The sequence below is a fragment of the Sorghum bicolor genome, chromosome 6 (genome assembly GCF_000003195.3).
Source record: "Sorghum bicolor cultivar BTx623 chromosome 6, Sorghum_bicolor_NCBIv3, whole genome shotgun sequence".
NCBI lineage: Eukaryota > Viridiplantae > Streptophyta > Magnoliopsida > Poales > Poaceae > Sorghum > Sorghum bicolor.
Genome location: NC_012875.2, coordinates 51,484,186 through 51,502,350, shown reverse-complemented (window position 1 = coordinate 51,502,350; position 18,165 = coordinate 51,484,186). Strand labels below are relative to the sequence as shown.

Genomic DNA, 18,165 nt, shown 5'->3' with positions numbered 1-18,165 from the left:
AATATTTGTTAATTGACCACCAGATGTCGAGCAAAGTCTATTACTGAAAGAATTTTGGAGGTGTAAATATCCATTAAGGCACAACACAACAAGGTTTAACAAAAATGACATTGCATCAGACAGAACTCAAAAAAGCGTACAGGTGGCACTAGTACTCTAGGAGTAGTCAGCAGAGTACACGTCCTCAGTGCGCTCACTCCCCGTCCGGGGCCGCCCCGCCGTCTGCTGAGCTCAACGGCTTTCTCCTGTGCTGCGTGCGCATCGTGCGGCGGCCGCTGTGGGCGCAGACCCCGACGAAAACGGCAGAAAATTTGAATTCCCTCTCGCTCCTCGCCGCCGCATCTCCTGTCATCCTGTGTGCACCACGAAACGCAAAACTCCAATCCACGCCTCCCAAAGCTCTACCCCTCAAACACCACCGGTCCACATCGCTTCGCCGTTAGCCGGTCACCTCCCTCCCCCTCCCCACCGCGTTCGAATCCCATGGGGCTCTGTTTCAGCAAGAAGCAGCAAGCGAAGCGCCTAGACCGGCAGCCGTCCAGTGACGCCAAGAAGAGCGGCGGCCGGAAATCCGGCAGGAACACCGTGCTTGTCGCCGATGCCAAGAAGGCGCCTCAGGCAAAGGCGCCGGCGCCGCCCAAGAAGGCTGTAGCCAGGCCGGAGGAGCCGGCAGCCGACAAGAGGACGGTGTTCGTCGTCAAGGCCGCCGCGGCGGCGGCGGCCGCCGTGGTCGAGGCCGCCGCGAAGGGCGGGCCCGAGGAGGCGGAGGTGAAGAGAGCGGCGCCGGAGGAGGAGGCGAGGCCCGTCGCCGTGGGCCGGGCGCCGGTGCGGACGTCGAGCTGCACCAAGGAGGAGGTGGACGCGATCCTGATCCAGTGCGGCCGCCTCAGCCGGAGCTCGTCCGCGTCGGGGAAGGCGCCGTCGGGCGAGCACCGGAGGTACGCCGGATCCAAGCGGAGCTACGACTTCGACCACGAGAGGAGGGGCGGTGGCGGCGACGTCGACGAGTGCGATTGGGGCAGGGAGGGGGCCGCGGTGGCCAGGCCCTCCCCGCGCCGGAGGACGCCGGAGCGGAAGCGCTCGTCGAGCCACGATGGCCGCACTGGCGGCGGGAGCGGGAGCCGGAGCCGGAGGATTAGCCGGTCGCCGGGGCGGCGGGCGGACGTCGTCCCCACCGCGGGGAGCTCCGGGACCGGCGAGCGAGGCGCGAGGCAGCAGCCAGGAAAGATGGTGTCGGTCCCGGCCAGGGAGAAGGGCCGCGCGCCGTCGCCCGTGAAGGCTGCGTCGTCCGGCAAGAGGTACCCATCGCCAAGGTCGAACTCGCCCGCGAGGGCAGCGGCCTCGGGGAACGAGAATGCCGGGGTGCAGGCGACGCACGGGCCGTCGCTGAGCCGGAGCTCCTCGAGGAAGGCGGAGCAGTCGCCATTCCGTCGCAACCCCATGGCGGAACTCGACGAGAACGCGCTCGGCAACAACCACCATCACAGCAATGGCAAGCCTCTGAAGGTACGGATCCACGAAAGTTTAGAATTTTCCTCCATTGCAGCCCTCAGTTTCCTCCACCAAATTTGCTGAATCTTCGAAATGACTTGCAGAAATCCGCTGATGGTGCGGTTGCAATTGCATTGCCACAGAAGACCGCGGTGCGGGCAAAGGATCAGATCCCCAACTGCCGAACTGCGAAGGAGAAGGAGATTGGGGAGGAGGCCGTGGCTTCGGACACCAAAGCAGCACCCGCAAGGATGAACGCGACCCACTCGGTGAGCATTGTGGCCGAGAACGTCACCAATCCGAGGCCGGGGAGCCGGTCGTCGAGGCGGTCCTCACGTGACTTCGAGCACAACGGCAACACCTACGCATCCCTGCTACTGGAGGACATCCAAAACTACCACCAGCAGAGCACCAGCGCTGCCACTGCCACTGCCACTGCAGCGCCGACGTTCGCGCTCCCGGCGTGCGTGTCGAAGGCCTGCTCGATCCTTGAAGCGGTCGCCGACCTCAACTCCTCGTCGTCCGAGAACAAGAGCTTCGAGCTGGACAGGTCGGTCAACGACAAGGAATCCGTCAACGGGAGGTACGGCGGCAAGAGTGCGGGCACCACCCTCGTGGTGGAGTCGGAGGTCGGCGTGAAGGACGACCTCACGGAGCCGAGTCTGCACAAGTACGTCTCCGTGCGTGACATCCGCGGGGAGACCGAGCCGCAGGAGTCAGCGGGGAGCAACAGCTTTGCCGGCAACGCCTGGACGTGCTCGTGGGAGCCCAATTCCGTCGACTCCACAGACCGGACCAGGACGGCCTCGCAGTCGTACAACGATGACGAGGTGGAGCAGTCATGGCAGAGTCATCAGAAACCGTCGTCATCCCAGGAGCCCAGCCACCGTGGTTCTACTAGCAATGTTCAGGTCCAGCGCGTGCGCGGTGCTCACCGCCTCAGCGGCAGCGGCAGTGCAGCCATCGGCCAGTCTGATGCTCGCGGTGTCTCGGCGAGTTCGTCCATCGCTTAGGGATGCAACAGGAGGTTTTAGGAGCCATGCTCTAGTTGGTCATGGTAGTTCCTGGTTCTCAGGTTGTAATGGCAAGATAGGTTGCTGTTTCAGATTAGTGTTTCGGCATTTGAATTCTTTGCTTGGTTTGATGATTACATTGTTCAGATGTAATCAGGCAGCGACATTGGCAATGTATACTCTTTCGTCCACCGGTTAATCCTTAGTGTTTGGTTAATATTGAGCACATTGCTTCCATTATGTTCTTGTTTTGTGTGACATGTTATGTAGTTGGATCTGTCTTAGTATCAAATTATCAGTATACTTGTATCCTGATTTCCCAAGTTCCAAGTTCATATAAAACGCACAAGGGGATAAGTTGCTTAGCACCCATTTAATAAGCAAGAGGTAACTTATCAACTAATATGCAATTGCTTTCATAGCTCAGTTGGTTAGAGCACCCGTTTAGTAAGCGGGAGGTCTTGAGTTCAAATCTCAATGAAAGCAATTTTTTATAAAATTTGTTTAGTTTTACTTTCAATTTTACCTTATTTTCAAATGAACTATCTCATAATTTTTTTTGAAATTTTATTTTTACATTTCATTTTACTTTATTTTCAAACGACTAAACTCTCTCTTTTTTTCAAATTTTATTTTTGCGTTGCCTTTTACCTCATTTTGATACGACTGAACTCTCTCATGTGTTTTTAGGCTCTTTTTTTTTAAAAAAAAATCGAAATCATTCCATACCTCAGATTTTTCTTCAAAATTTTTGACCAAGCTCTTTTCTAACTTTTTTAACAACCTGTCTCTTTTCTTACGTATTTCAATAACCGAACTCCTCTGTTTCCAAGCTCTTGCTAATTTGCTAATTGTATTGCAATTTTTCTTACCTATTTTTTCACTCCCTTTATCCATAAATAAATTAATTAGTTTAAAGTCAAACATTTTTTTATGTTTAATAATTAAATTTATAAAAATACAAATATTTATGGCTCAGGAAGGAGGGAGTAATAAACTGTTATCTTCTCAAGCTCCTGTTTATTTTCACTGCAAATTTTATTACCATCCTATAACAACGTTTTTTATTGAAGAAATTTTCTGTAACGACTAAACACGCTTTTTTTCAAGCTCCTGCTTTTGTTTTGTCGTGGGCTTAATATTAGAGCCCATCATTAAAGAAAGCCCATAAAAAAAAGTATTGGTAGCCTCTTCGCCCCTTCGGGCGCCAAGCCTTTCCAAACCCGCGGCGCGCAGCTGGAAGACGAAGGCAAAGGCAGAACCGCAGAAGCCGCCGCCGTCGGGGAGCGCAAGCCATGAAGTTCAAGGCCTTCTTCACCGACGATGGCATCTCCCTCCTCGACAAGCGTAAGCGTGATATCGCACAAGCACTGCTCCCCTCTCGCTCTTCCCCTCCTGTTCTCTTTCGCAATTCATCGAGCACGCCTCATGCGTCCCCACGATGTTTTGCCGTGCAGGGTTCCTACCGGCCATGGACAAGGTGGGTCGCGTCTGCCACGTTTTCTTCACGCCCACGCACGCCATGCTCCTCCACAACCTGCTCGGCGCCACGGCCGCCGGGCCCGACGGCGGCGGCCCGCAGTGCGTCGCGCAGTTCGCCAAGGACCTCCTCTTCCGTGAGTACAACGTGTCCTCGCGAAACGGGAACCAAATCGCCTTCTCCGTCGAAGTCGCGCTGCTTCACCGCGCGCTCCGCAGCGTGCTCGCCGTCCACGCGCAGCCGCCGGCCGCCGGGGACGCCACCGGTGCCCCCGCTATACAGGTGAAGCTCGTCAACAAGCTGCCCGCAGGGTCACGAACCGCCACGCCATTCCTCACTTTCGAAACCAAGGGCGCCCGCGCGGCCGTCGTGCAGGATGTGCCCATCTCGCGCCCTCTCTCACGCTCCGACATCGAGCGGTTGCAGGCCGCCCTTGACGCTGCCAAGGATCTCCCTCAGGTTTGTAGCCTTCATGTATAAATATCATCTTATGGTTCCTAATCATTTGTCGCATAAAAAAAATGGTCCCGTGGTTCAGGTTCACCAGATCAATTCGGATTCAAATTTACAGCGATTGAACCTAATGGAAGTGATTTTGGATTATTTGTTGTTGGATGGGTAAACTAATACTATGCTTCTGTTCGTATTAACATTCCTAGTTGAAAGGCTGGTCCATGAAGTGAATGATGTTTTGGATTCAACTCTGAACACATTTGTCCTGGTGAAATGGTGAACTGCATATTTTTTACTAGAAAAGATATTTTAATTCTTATAATGGTGTTTGATCCAGACATTTATGTTGGAAAACGGTAAAAATGCACTTGGCTGCAATACTGGACAAGAGCAATCCATAGGCATAGTAACACTTCTGTTTTTTTTTTTAAAAAAAAATTGTAACAGAACTACCAATATTAAAATATCAAATGCGTATTTTGAATACTTTATAAACTACAGCTGCAGTTTAAATGCTCTTTTTCTGCTGAAATTGACTTGCACTCTCTAGTAGTACTACATGGTTGATAAATAGTTTAAACTATTAAACCATACATTCCTTTGGGAAATGTGCTTGCAATCTTAAGGGGTCTGTATCTTTTTAATGTTATTTTAGCCAAAGGCCCATAGCTGCATTATCACTTAGAGTGACATTTTTTCTTAGTTGACAGTAGCGCTAATGAGTGGGGAACTGCTGATACATGGTGGGCATTCTTTGTGCAGACTCTAGTCCAGGTTCCTGATCTGCCACAACTGCAAAGCTTAGTGGATCGTTTGAAAAATGTTGGTGACCTGCTAACAGTGGCTGTCACTCAATATGGTGATCTCCATCTACAAGTTTCCACTTCTCTTGTTACTGTTGGCTCTGAATTTCGGAAGCTTCGGGTTATTGGTGATCGTGGTAAGATATGGCACTAGGTAGTTTAAATCAGCTTTAATTTCCTATCCTGGCCTCTTGTTCAATTCAGCTGACTACATATTGCTCTATATTCAGCAAATGCACCTGTTGGTGATCAAAATCTGACTTCTTCGACTCGTATGGATATGGCTGTTGAGAGAGGGGAAGCACTTTCAGTGGTATTATTCCCAAGCGCCACTTATTTTACTCTTCACTCTTCTTTCGGTGCCATTTAGTTGACTGATTTCTTTTATTTTTGTTTGTTCTCACAGCAAGTGAATATGAAGCACCTTGTTAAGAGTCTACACTGTCATTTGGCCAAGCCAGACTGTACCTTCTATGGTTTGTTTACAGCTATAGTCTCAGTGACATTTTTTGTTCAATAGACTTTGACTTAACATTGTTCTTACTGTGTTTATAGGTATTGCTCCTGGTGGTGCTTGTTTAACAGTCGTATTCCAATATTTCATCCCAGGAACTAGATTGGCAGACAAGTCCATTAGCTTCTACTGCAGGCTTCCAGTCCTCGACCCTGGATCCAATTAAATAATTTATCAGGCATAACTAGATTTATGTATCAACAAAGAATATTAGGTAAGAGTAGCAAGACTATTAGCTTAGCTGCTGCATATTTTCCTTGTTGTCTAGTGTCTATCTTAGGGACTTGGGCTACATTATATTTGGCTTCACAGTTAGTGTGATATGCTGCTTTATGTGAAATGCTGATATGACATGTTGTACAAGCTGACATGGATCAACTTTGTTATGGCACTGGATCTTTAGTGACAGCACTACAGAAGCATATTAGAGTTGTGGCTGCCATTACTATCAAGACAGCTTATATGTAAGCCATACAAGTTTAAATCGTTAAATGCTATGGGATTTTGTTTTTGTGAGTTCTTCCTGTTCCAAAGCCTCCTTTGTTTGCTGCTGTTAGCTTCCACTCCCTGTGGTATCCTCCAGCACTCTGAAGAGTATAAGGGCCTTTGGTTCCCCTTACTAAATTTTAGGCAGCTAAACTTTAGTCACTTTAGTAGCTAAACTTCCAAACACACTGACTAAAAAGGAGCTAAAATAATGTACCTGTTTAGCTTGAGCCTGCCAGAATACTCGGATTGCAGGCGGGGCGGGTTGCGGACGGCCACTTACCCACTAAGCTTGCCGCAAACTAATTAAGCGGGTTTGTGGCAGTCCACGAGCACAACTGTGACCTTCGTCGTTATTCTGCGGACTTTGTGGCTAATACAAGAAACCCGCAAGGCCCGCAAAGCACACTGCTAGTGCTAGGTTTGCCATTGCCGCTACGAGCTCATCTGCATCGTAAGGATTCGCACGGACATGGCAGCGAAGGAGCTAACTAACTCGCCGGCAGCCGCACCTCCGCTTGTGGAGTTCAAATCCTCTGATCTGGTAGCTGCTATTGCTATTGCCGGACAGGACGACCTTGAGAAGATTTATTAAAATCCTCTTATCAGCGGGGTCTGGCCTGCAGCTAGGTGCTCGTGGTCTCGTGGATGTCGCTGATCGCTGCCGTGCGTGGACGGTGAGGTCAGCCGGGGTAGCCGGGGCCTTGCAGCACCCAACACACTACGCAATCACCACTAGAGAAGATTTAACTCCTCATCCTCCACGCTCACCACCCCAAGCTCCCAGTCGATGGACACCGCCAGGCCAGCGCCAAAACAAGGAGGTGCAGGTTGTCGTGCTGGATATTTGATGAGACAGGACACAACCATTGTTGCGGGTTTTTGCGGGACGTTGCGAGCTTATGCTCTTGTCCAATGGGCTTTGCGGAACAGCACACATGGTGCCGCAAAACTGTTGCAGCTAGTCCACATCTGCCACAAAGCAAGATTTTGCGGGGCGGACATGCGGGTTGCGGTAAAAACCCGCCCCGCCTGCAAGCCGACAGAATACAATAGATGAATGACATTGTCTGTTTACAAAATAGATTTGGACAATTGGATGTCCAAACTTGATACATGTCTTTTTCCTGAGTAGCACTATATATGTAAATGGCTCCCAAATCTGAAAACATTTGCATGCTGTAAAATATTAATAATGTTTAATAGATGAATGCCAGTATTTCCTTTTGTGATTGGTAATAATGTTTACAACAAGGTTATTTGAGGATATCAAAATTAGTCTGTCCCAAATTACTTTAATAGATTGTTTAGGATCTGCTATCAACAAACTGCCACACTGAATCGTTCCTTCAGGGAGGTGAGATTGATTTACAATTTAGGTGAAATTTACGATTATCCTGATGCTCAATTTAGTTTTGACAGTGTTTTTTTTTTTGGAAAAGCAGAAAATCTAAAACAGAAAACAGGTTTCCGAAAAATGGATCCAACGTTGATGCTCGGAATCTTTCTTGGAAGATCTCTGTACAGCCCATGCGCTGGACTGTGTCCTCTGCCCACATAGCACATGGTATCCCATATCTGTACTGTGCCTCTCATCTGATGCCATCTACAGTTCCCTTCTGCATCTACAGCCATGGCATTCAGGGCCAAAACTAAGGGCATGTTTAGATTGGGAACGAAAATTTTTTGAGTGTCACATCGGATGTGTCGGAAGGATGTCGGGAGGGGTTTTTAGAAACTAATAAAAAAACAAATTAAATAGCTCGTCAGGAAACTGCAAGACAAATTTATTAAGCATAATTAATCTGTCATTAGCATATGTGGGTTACTGTAGCACTTAAGGCTAATCATGGAGTAACTAGGCTTAAAAGATTCGTCTCGCGATTCTTAACTAAACTGTGTAATTAGTTTATTTTTTTATCTACATTTAATGTTCTATGCATGTGTCCAAAGATTCGATGGGATGGATGAAAAAATTTTGGGTAGGGAACTAAACAGGGCCTAAGGCCTTGTTTAGTTCAAAAAAATTTTGCAAAATTTTTCAGATTCCCCGTCACATCGAATCTTTAGACACATGCATGAAGTATTAAATATAGACAAAAATAAAAACTAATTGCACAGTTTGGTCGAAATTGACGAGACGAATCTTTTGAGCCTAGTTAGTCTATGATTGGACAATATTTGTCAAATACAAACGAAAAAGCTACAGTGTCGATTTTGCAAAATATTTTGGAACTAAATAAGGCCTAAGACTATCTGACCGACGCTTCAGGGCCAAAACTACTATCTGACCGACGCCTCTATTCCATTTCCATAGGCTCTTCTCTACTCATTTCCAAAGGTGTACTGACAATTTTTGCAAGATAGAACAAAGACAAATAGGGAGAAGTGGGATAGGCTTCAAATCCTTTTCCCTTGGCCTCGCATAAGGGGGACCATCACCAGCCTTCCTCTACAACTCTTACAGGCGTTGTTGATCTGTCTTGGAAACATAGACATGCCCGTGCTGCTGCTCATTACAGACACGACTTGAATGAATCCATGTGAAATGTTTGAAACTTCGCAATCTACATAATCACAAACAGTACGGCATGGATCTTATTGTTAGTTTATATTTATGTGGGGCATTTACAATTCTGTCAATATGTAGTACCGATTTTATGTAACCAGCAAGCAATCAAAATCAATCTGATAATACACGGTCATGTGAGCCGTACCCGCTTTAGTGCTCCAACAATTCTTCGTGTGTCGAAGGCAATAAATTCTGAACAATCTGTCATGTGTCACTGGGCATCTCTCCGATGCCACTTTGCTCACATAGTCACATTACATGCTGTATGTATACCTGTACTCGAATTAGCTTCAGTTTCAAAACGTATGATACCAGTTTAATTTTCCCTGATCTTAAATATACAATATAGCACCAAGAGCCGGGGGGAGAAACACCCTATTTCTGCTACCCAAAAGAACCAGATCATCATCGTCCTCTAGCCCTCGTTGGAACCGAGCTCTGGATCCACAACATAGCCTCTCAGCGAAGGCGTCTTGCCGAAACTGGGACTAGGGCCTTTCTTCTGCATTCTCTTCCTCGCGATGTGGCCACGGATCCACGGCAGCACATCCTCGTTGATCTTGATCATGAGGAAGAAGAGGATGCGGTAGATGAAGATCATGCTGAAAATGACTGACAAGTCGATCCACTTGTTCCGGTCCACGTTGATCTGGAAGATGTACTTCAGGATGAAGTCCCCGGGGATCTTGGGTTGATCTGGGTACTGGTTGTCGAATACGAGGCCTTTCATGTCGTTCTGGCACTGGCCCTGTTAGATGTATGGAGTTTGGTGTCAAAAAGTTCAGGTTGGAGACTTGGAGGCTAGTGTATGTGGGTTGCTCCAATGTGTGAAACGGAATTTACCTGCAGTGCCCAGTAATGGAAGCTGATGTACTGCATGGGGTATCTCCAAAAAGGCTTTGGAATGTCGTATGGAAGTCTGAAGTAGCCAGACACCAGCATAAATATTCCCTGTACAGGAAAATTGTTGAGAATATTTCATCATGATAAATTCGAAACTCATAATCTTTTCGAGGGGAGTATGGTGATGTCTATTTACGGTGGCATGGAACTGCTGAACATAACTAAATAAACATTAAATCACGAATAATGTGTATTCTGCACCAATAGCTAAGCAAATCCAATAAAATAAAGTAAAATCCAGTGATAGCTACAAGTTCACCAATGTCTCGTGTCCTAAAATTTGCTGAGCTTGTACTAGAATGTTGGCCAGCATGTAGTGAAGCTCCAAATAATACAGGTCAGGACAAGCTGGATATTGGATCAATAGAGGATAAAGTCCTTTGATATTCTGGTCCCGGAAAACCACCTCAAGTATGGAGGTTCTTTAGTTCATGAATTCATCTTAAGTATCACATGGTTGTATGTGTCAACTTATGCCACAACTAAAAGTGCAGTCTCAACATCTGAGCTAAAATGATATTTTACAAGTTGATTCATAACCCCATACTTAACCATATATTTTGAACACATATCCCCCAAGCTATAATAGGTTATAAGGGCTGATGATAAACCGATATGGGAGATGGGTGAAAATGTCATACCTGAATTCCAGCCCCTATGATGATACCCATGAGGAAATTGGGAATGACACTGGCAATTGCCATCATTAAGCTTTCGACCACTGTGACGCTGGCATACAGGTTCAAGACGAAGAAGATATAGTGTTCGAAACCAGGATGCAGGCGCACCATAAAGTAGCATATAGTTCCCGACAAGAAGCATATTAGAATCAGGAATGGCGTTGCTGAGATGGTGTTACTGATGACAAATGCCGCGACACCATAGTGCCCATTCAGCCGTTCCCGTTGGAAGACCTGTATAAATGAAGCAAACGAAAGGTGAGCAAAATTCATAGCATTTCTAATTTACAGATGAAAAAACACCATTTTAATTTCACCTTCATTTCTTCAACAAACGAAGGGAATCCTCCAATGGACATGAACGTAACGAACCCAAAGACGAATGCAGAACAGGAAGCTCTGGCCTGCAGAGGCAAGGTAGAGTGAATGCATTAAAATCAACCATATGCTGCTTCATGACATTGGTCATGTGACTACATTATTGTGCATTCATATCAGTCCAGCCCAGAACTTCCGGACCAATTTCTTTCCTTCCTACTTACCAGGATGGATGTGTATTTAGTGCCAACATCCAGGTAGATTGTGCCGATGCAAACAGTCACGAGGAGATAGATCAGGAGCCTGAGCCAGTAATACCCAAAGTCCCGTGACATGTTGATGAACGAGCGCTTGGTCAGGGTGCAAGCCTGCATCAGGAAGCTAGCCTGGCTGCCACCTGAATCCAGCACAGTTCCTTTCTGTAAGGAACAAGATGGTTATGGTTAGTTTTTCCCAGCCCCAGATGCGGTATTTATTATGTGGACACAGGAAACAGATACAACATATCAATGCATAATGTTGTGTTTGCTGACTCAGAATACGTACCATTCTCGAGATATCATTAACTTTCTCCCTCGCAGCGTAGTAGTATTGGGACCTGCTGTAGGATCCAACCAATTTCCTGATGGCTTCTGATGTAGTCATCCTATCGAGTGGATCGTCGGACCTCTCAGCCTTTTCATGAACACAAAATAAAAGGTCGTATTAGTATTTTATTCACAGCAGAGAACAAGGCTTTTTTTTTCATGTTTTGGTGGCCTCTGATTTGCCCCTGGACCTTCTTCTTCTTACCCTTGCCTTCATTGATCCTTTCAGTGTGGCCTTCACCTTGTCGAAGTCCGAGTTGACGCACCTCAGGAAATGGTCCGATGGGTTCCTCAGAGGCGGGCAAGGGAAACCGCCTTGAGCAAAGAACTGCAACCGAGCAATGCAAGGAGAGTCAGTCGCACGATCACATTGTCGCCGAAGCATGCATTCGGCATCTCACGGTAACACCGGCAAGAATACAGGATTACTACCTCACATGCTTGCGATGCTTGGCCGAAGTAGACGGTTTTGCCCCCGGACAGCAGGAAGAGCATGTCGAAGAGCTCGAACACCTCGCTGCTGGGCTGGTGGATGGAAGCAATCACTGTCCTGCCGTCCCTGGCCAGGCCTCGCAGCGTCTGCGTCACGAAGAACGCCGAGGAGCTGCACACATACAGCCACGCCCGCAGCTAAATAAGTTAGCCTCACCACCACCAACTGACATTGCAGGCTCACACAATTTGCCGCCGTGCACCACGGCCGCCACCGTGCTGCTCACCTGTCGAGGCCGCTGGTGGGCTCGTCGAGGAAGAGGAGGCGCGGGCGCATGAGGAGCTCGAGCGCGATGCTGACGCGGCGCTTCTCGCCGCCGCTGACCCCGCGGAGGTGCCAGTTCCCGATGACGGTGTCGGCGCAGTCCTGGAGCCCCATCTCGACGATGGTGCCCTCCACCAGCGCGCGCTTGTCCTCCCGCGGCATCTTGTCCGGCAGCCGCAGCAGCGCCGAGTAGCCGATCGTCTCGCGCACCGTCAGCGTCCCGATCAGGTTGTCGTCCTGCGTCACGTACGCCTGCAAGCAGAAGAAGCACGTACGCGCGCGTATACACACGGCACCAACAACGCCTCTGGATCAGTCTCCTCCTCCGGCAGTAGTAGCACAAACTCTCCCATAAAAAAAAAAACTCGTCCACTTAAAACTTTCTACTCTGGATCAGAGCAAGATTAGCCAGAAAACTGATGCGTTTGATGCGCCTGCAGGATCCCGTTGCGTGTAACTGCTGGTGAGACGTACCCAAACGCCACAGCCCGGACGGTTCGTATCACCATAAATTCGCAGCAGGATCAGAGAGAAAAACCCAGCTGTCAGTATTTATGCTGTGTAGGTGGCTTCAGCCGTTGTGGATATCGATCGCCATGTGTATTGTATTGACAGCAGAGCAGGACGATATCGATCGCCATGTTTTTCGCCTCTGGATCTATCGATGTGAGAGATCAAAATCACGATACTAATCATACTAGCAGCAGTACGCAGTACGACCTATGTGTTTGAATGAATTCCAGTGGAGGCGCCATCGACCAACCGATCGAGGGCGAATTAAATCCGCGCACCTAACAACATTACACGCCGGAGCTCTACTATGCAAAGCCTAGCCGTACGTGCTTTCGACATCTTGGCCGGACGCCAAAAATCGACCCGAATCGATTGGATTTGGACGTGTATCTGTGATCTGTCGCTAATAACACTATGCCGGCTAGCCGATCTCCCTGCTTACTGCCCGACATGAAATAAGCAGCTCGCACCTCTGCTTAATTATAGCACTACTATAGTGGTCAAAGCGTAGCTGTGTTGTGGTAGGTCTTTTAAAAAAGAACAGAATGAGAGTACTAGTTATGTCATTGATTATAGTGATAATAACAGGACGCAGCATATATATAGTATATTTCATTTGGAAAAACCATAGACAAACCACACTTTAATTACCAGCAACGATTGTTTTACTGACACACCAAGTAGATTACCAGATCCGGTCATCCGGATACCTTCAAATATGATTTGCATGTTGCGAGATGCCAGTTATATATGGAAGATAGTTTCGAACTTGAACAGATCCTACCTAAGAAACCCTTAACGGAACTGCTAGGCTAGCTCCTATATATGGATGATCTGGCTGAAGTAGTAGCAGTACGGAGTGTTTTTGGTGCTCAAAAATAGAACAGTGATTCTATTTTTTCCCAGTTGAGAGAGAGTAGTGCTGCATGATCTATAGCTAGGAGCTTAAGCGAGGACTGAGGAAGCAGCAAAGGTCACGTACCGCGGCGCCGAAGGAGAGCTTGGCCTTGCGGCCGTTGAGGAGCACGTCGCCGGAGAGGAAGGCGTTGGCGGCGAGGCGGCCGGCGAGGGCGTCGAGCAGGGTGGACTTGCCGGACCCGGAGGGGCCCATGAGCGCGGTGAGCGAGCCGGGCTCCGCGTACCCGGTGAGTTCGTCCAGCACGGTCTGCGTCTTGCCGGGGCCGAGCGCCACGGTGACGCAGAGGTCCTTCCACGTGAGCCTGGCGGACACGTCGCCGATGAGCGCGGCGGGGCCGGCACCCGGCGGGAGCGCCTTGCTGTCCCGCCACAGGGTCTCGCTGAGCGGGCTGAGACCCACCACCATGGCGCCCCCGGCGGCGGCCGCCGACCCGTTGGCCTGCAGCTCCACCATGGCCTGCCCTGCCGCCGCGGACCGAGGCGTCGTGCCGTGGTCGCCCTGCAGGTCTCCTCCTCCGGCCCGTCTCATGGCCGGAACTGCAGGCGCGCCCTGAGCGGAGCTGGGGCTGGGAGCTGCTGGGAGGCTAGCGTGGCGGGGCCGTGCACTGGGCTGGGGCGCGTCGTGTCGGGAGAGAGGAACCGGCCGGTCGATGCGGTGGAGAGGCAGCTAGCGCGGCAGGAGTTATAAAGGAGAAAAGCATGCATGCACAATAAAGAGGGGGAGTTAATGGATGGATGGAGCAATCAGAGAGCAGCGAGCCATGGAGGTGAGGTGAGCAGCTCTCGGCCTCGGTAACAAACTGCGCCCAACCAAATTGCATGCTCCTCGCATTGTTGGGCTCCCATCCCATCCCGTCGCTTCATCGGCCTCTACAGTTCTCCTTTCTGGAATGCCAATAATTCTTATTAATTTCTCATTTTCATGATGTAGCATTTCGTATTTCTCGAGTCGTACTATATATCATCAGGATAATAATAGATGAAACATAGTAACGTTATCACATCAAATAGTGTCACGGAAAAATTATGTTTTTTATATAAAAAAAAGGATCTTCATAGAATTGATCATGCTGGAGGCATTACACACTTTTTTTCAAATACATAGAACAACCACGTACATTTGTATTGCGAATAAACTAGTAGTTACAACATAGTATTACTCCAACATGAACAGTATTATATACTCCCTCTATCTTGAATTATAGTCATTCCAAAAATCTTGAAAAGTCAAAATATCTCAAGTTTGACCAAATTTATATGATAAGATAATAACATTTATGATATCAACTAAGTACTATTAGATTCTTAATTAATTATATTTTCATAGTATATCTATTTGATCTCATAATCTTTATAATTATTTCTATTATTTTGGTCAAACTTAGATAGTTTGACTCTTCAAGTTCTTGGAATGGCTTATAATTTGGGATGGAGGGAGTACATTCAAAAAAGTGCTAGACATTCATCAATTATATGTAGAGTGGACTCTCCCTCTGCTGAAATTATAATTTACTGGCCCTTTTGCGTTGTTGGAAGTTTTTCTATGCCATGTTTGTTTCCTATGATATTTCTGTATATCTTGTAGGAATTTTCTGCATTTCAAAGCCCCTTACTTTGAGTTTCATTCAAACTTTAATCAAATTTATATAAAAAATGCATCAAATATCGAACTAGTTTCAAATTCACAACAAATAAGTCCTAGCAAGATATCTATGTAAACTTTTAGATATTAGACTTGATCAAATATCCTTCTTACTCTAATTTAAGGGCATCGTCACTGGTGAGGAACCTATCATCAGGAAAAAAAAAAAAAGACAACAATCCGCCAATATAAGAAAATTCAGAGGACAGGTTTGGATGAGCGCGAGTGAAAACCAAATGGCATGGTCTAGCTGACATGAGGGGCCTATTCTTTTTCAATATTTGTTTCAGTTGAAAAATAAATCAACTTGTAGAGCTGTCATAACTCAAGTTATTTTAAACTTAACTAAATTTTATAGAAAAATACTAATATTTGTGATATCAAATTAGTATAATTGTATACTAGTCCTACATCATTAATATAGTTCTCACTTTTGACCATCACCAGAGATTGTCTAAGGTCACCATCGGTCAAAATTAATCTTACTTTTTAAGCTATAAAATAATATTTTTCTTTCATAACAAATTAATATCAGCCACGTAAATGATATACCGAAAAGATGATATACCGAAAAGGGTCTAAGCAATCGGATACGGGAACGGTGCTGCCAGCTGCCGAGTCGTACCGTATTCGTATCGTATGTACGTGGTCAATTGCACAAACCCGTGCAGGTGCAGCACACACCGCGCGCGCGCGTGCATGGTAACTGCGAGAAAAAAAAAACAAAACGAACTACTCCTAAAAGCGACGCTGACGGATTGGAGCGAGGCGAGGTGGAGGGAAGTCAAGCGGTCGGGCCGGGGCAAAGCAGGCCGCGACGGCGACACGTTTCGGTTACGGGCGCGACGCCGTCCAGACGCGCGCGCATGGGCGCACGCCACATGACATGATGAAGGAGGCGAGAGGGAGAGGCCTAGCAGAGCACGGATGAGAGGTGCAGCCAGCGGCCAGCAGGTGCATTGATGGCGGTACTGGTAGACGTTGGCACTGTACTTTCATCGCCATACCTCCGAGTCCCGACTCGCTCCCTTTTTATTATCCCCATAATTCTCGCCTCGGCTCGGCTCCTGTGCGCGCATTCAATCGCGCCCCGCCGGCCCGTCCCCTTTTCTCGTTTCCAGCGGAGCGGAGCGGATCATTCACTGGCGGTGCAGACGACGACCGCCAGCGAATGGCGTGTGGTATACTCCTATTTCCGTTTCTGCGAATATTTCACCTGATTGAGCATATGAGCAGCTGATGAAAGGCCGTATGGGCATGAAAGGGAGGAGATTATAGTGGTGCTAATGGTGGTAGTACCCGAGTACTCGGCGTACTGTACGTTGGAATTGATGATTGGCGAAAGGACGCACAAAAGAAGAAACGGTGCGACACTGTGACATAGTATATACATTCCGCTCCGAGCGATCCACACTCGTGCAATCATTCCTGGAACCAGCACCAGCGGTGATCTGACAATCACGCATTGTTGACAAGGCGCAAATAATGGCGTCCACACCCTCCAGTATTTCTTCCCCTCGTAACGGCATTGTTTGACCGTTGCTGTGGCGAAAAAGAAAGGAAAAAAAAAAAACCGTGCCGACGTCGTCGTTAGCCGAGGCTCGCGCGCGTGCGTCCGAGAGAACGAAAACGAAACCAAAACCCCGTGCCGCGCAGCGCAGGCAAAGACGGTTGGGAACTGGAGACCAGACCCTCGCCCGCACCGTACCACCGCACCCGCATGCTGGTGGTCGCGCTCACGCAGGTGGCGTTGTTGCTCGCTGAGAGAGAGAGAGAGAGAGAGGCGTGCCGGTGCCGGTGCCGGTGCCGTGTGGTTGCGCGTCAATTCGCGGCGCGCCGGGCAAGTAATGAGCCCCGCCGGCCCCGTGCTTCCTTCCGGTTCCGGGGAGCGTCCTGCTGCTGCCTCTCGCTAGCAGCAGCTTAGCTCCAACTGCTCGCGCGCGTTACGTTACGTCCATCCATGGGTCCGCATCGCCTGCTTGAAGATCGATCCCCCACCCTTGCGACCCGTCCCTTCTTCCCTGGGTTTTCGATGGAGAATGCCACCACAATGGTGATGCGCAACGGCGCGACGGCGATTGGCGCCGATGCGTCGCGCGCGGTACGGTGGCCATACATCCGGTTCCGAGGGCCGCGCCCGTACGTGCACGGTCGCAGCAGCGCACGCGGGTTTCCCTTCCTGCCGGCTTGCGCGCGGCAGCTGTCTCTGCTTCTGCTTGGGTCCCTGGGCCCTTGTACGTGTACCTAGTTCGCGCCACATGATCTCAGACTAGACGTAGGAGTATGTATAGTGCTATTGCTCAATGCTGAGTAGAGTATTGCAATACCTTGTTTGTTTGTCTGATAAGTTCTAACAGAAAATACTATTGACTGATTTCTTATAAGAAAAAAACAGTTGAATGACTAACAAATTTAATTGATAAGTTCAAGCGAAAAACTTGACTCAGGTCCATTTTATTAGGCGGAGGCGGAGCAAACCAAATCAGTGCACGCCCCGTCATGCATGACTCATGACGGCAGAGTTGGGCCAGCAAGGTGCACCGACATGGCGTCATGAACAGAGAACACGTACAAGATTTTTTTTCTTTCCTCCCTGCATGTACGGCTCACATATGTCTTGCCTGCTGTCTGAAATCCCGCGTAATACGGTAATAGCGAGGTCTGATTTATTATGGCTGGCTGCCAACAGCCCCGGACTCTCAACTGCAAACCACACACAGTAATAGCGAGGTCTCTTTCCATTGCAGGTCAAGCGTACGTTAGGTGAGTGAGAATGGGGATCGATTCAGCGAATGAGCACGCACGAGGTAGCATCTGCTTGCTTGCTCATCAGTAATACAATGATCGTGCCCATCTGACACCGTCCGTGGCACGTGTCTAGCTAGCTTATTGAATCCAAAGTCAGGACGGTTAGCAGTTCGTTCCGTTGTCAGGCCGGACGTTAGTCGTCAGGAAGCCCTGCCCATACCCTATAACTGCAAGCGTGAGTGCGTGACTACGTGTCTACAAACTACTGTACATTGTGCACAAGTTGC

General features: G+C 48.5%; 3 protein-coding genes and 1 non-coding gene across 4 annotated transcripts; 3 read left to right on the top strand and 1 right to left on the bottom strand.

Annotated features, from left to right (window-relative positions):
- On the top strand, window positions 57–2,744 carry LOC8056034 (uncharacterized protein At1g65710). Its single transcript, XM_002448171.2, has 2 exons — window positions 57–1,506; window positions 1,596–2,744. Exons 1-2 carry the CDS (start codon window positions 484–486, stop codon window positions 2,502–2,504), a joined length of 1,932 nt encoding a protein of 643 aa, XP_002448216.1. The 5' UTR covers window positions 57–483; the 3' UTR covers window positions 2,505–2,744.
- TRNAT-AGU lies at window positions 2,917–2,990 on the top strand. The gene has a single exon. It is a non-coding gene; the product is annotated as a tRNA-Thr (tRNA).
- LOC8082868 lies at window positions 3,688–6,270 on the top strand. The gene is made up of 6 exons (XM_002448170.2): window positions 3,688–3,851; window positions 3,962–4,443; window positions 5,200–5,377; window positions 5,471–5,553; window positions 5,647–5,716; window positions 5,796–6,270. Exons 1-6 carry the CDS (start codon window positions 3,800–3,802, stop codon window positions 5,918–5,920), a joined length of 990 nt encoding a protein of 329 aa, XP_002448215.1. The 5' UTR covers window positions 3,688–3,799; the 3' UTR covers window positions 5,921–6,270.
- On the bottom strand, window positions 8,948–14,202 carry LOC8082867 (ABC transporter G family member 11). Its single transcript, XM_002446782.2, has 10 exons — window positions 13,553–14,202; window positions 12,020–12,309; window positions 11,733–11,904; window positions 11,506–11,628; window positions 11,260–11,388; window positions 10,938–11,132; window positions 10,713–10,799; window positions 10,357–10,629; window positions 9,656–9,763; window positions 8,948–9,560 (listed from the first exon to the last, which is right to left on the bottom strand). Exons 1-10 carry the CDS (start codon window positions 14,015–14,017, stop codon window positions 9,228–9,230), a joined length of 2,175 nt encoding a protein of 724 aa, XP_002446827.1. The 5' UTR covers window positions 14,018–14,202; the 3' UTR covers window positions 8,948–9,227.

What these genes read in the sequence shown, in the direction of transcription:
- LOC8056034 (XM_002448171.2), top strand. Translation starts at nt 484, where the DNA reads ATGGGGCTCTGTTTCAGCAAGAAGCAGCAAGCGAAGCGCCTAGACCGG. An exon ending in GCAATGGCAAGCCTCTGAAG is followed by an intron (nt 1,507 to 1,595) that starts GTACGGATCCAC and finishes AATGACTTGCAG; the next exon opens with AAATCCGCTGATGGTGCGGT.
- LOC8082868 (XM_002448170.2), top strand. Translation starts at nt 3,800, where the DNA reads ATGAAGTTCAAGGCCTTCTTCACCGACGATGGCATCTCCCTCCTCGAC. An exon ending in CTGCCAAGGATCTCCCTCAG is followed by an intron (nt 4,444 to 5,199) that starts GTTTGTAGCCTT and finishes TTCTTTGTGCAG; the next exon opens with ACTCTAGTCCAGGTTCCTGA. An exon ending in GCCAGACTGTACCTTCTATG is followed by an intron (nt 5,717 to 5,795) that starts GTTTGTTTACAG and finishes CTGTGTTTATAG; the next exon opens with GTATTGCTCCTGGTGGTGCT.
- LOC8082867 (XM_002446782.2), bottom strand. Translation starts at nt 14,017, where the DNA reads ATGAGACGGGCCGGAGGAGGAGACCTGCAGGGCGACCACGGCACGACG. An exon ending in AAGGATCAATGAAGGCAAGG is followed by an intron (nt 11,389 to 11,505) that starts GTAAGAAGAAGA and finishes GTTCATGAAAAG; the next exon opens with GCTGAGAGGTCCGACGATCC. An exon ending in TCCATTACTGGGCACTGCAG is followed by an intron (nt 9,561 to 9,655) that starts GTAAATTCCGTT and finishes TACATCTAACAG; the next exon opens with GGCCAGTGCCAGAACGACAT.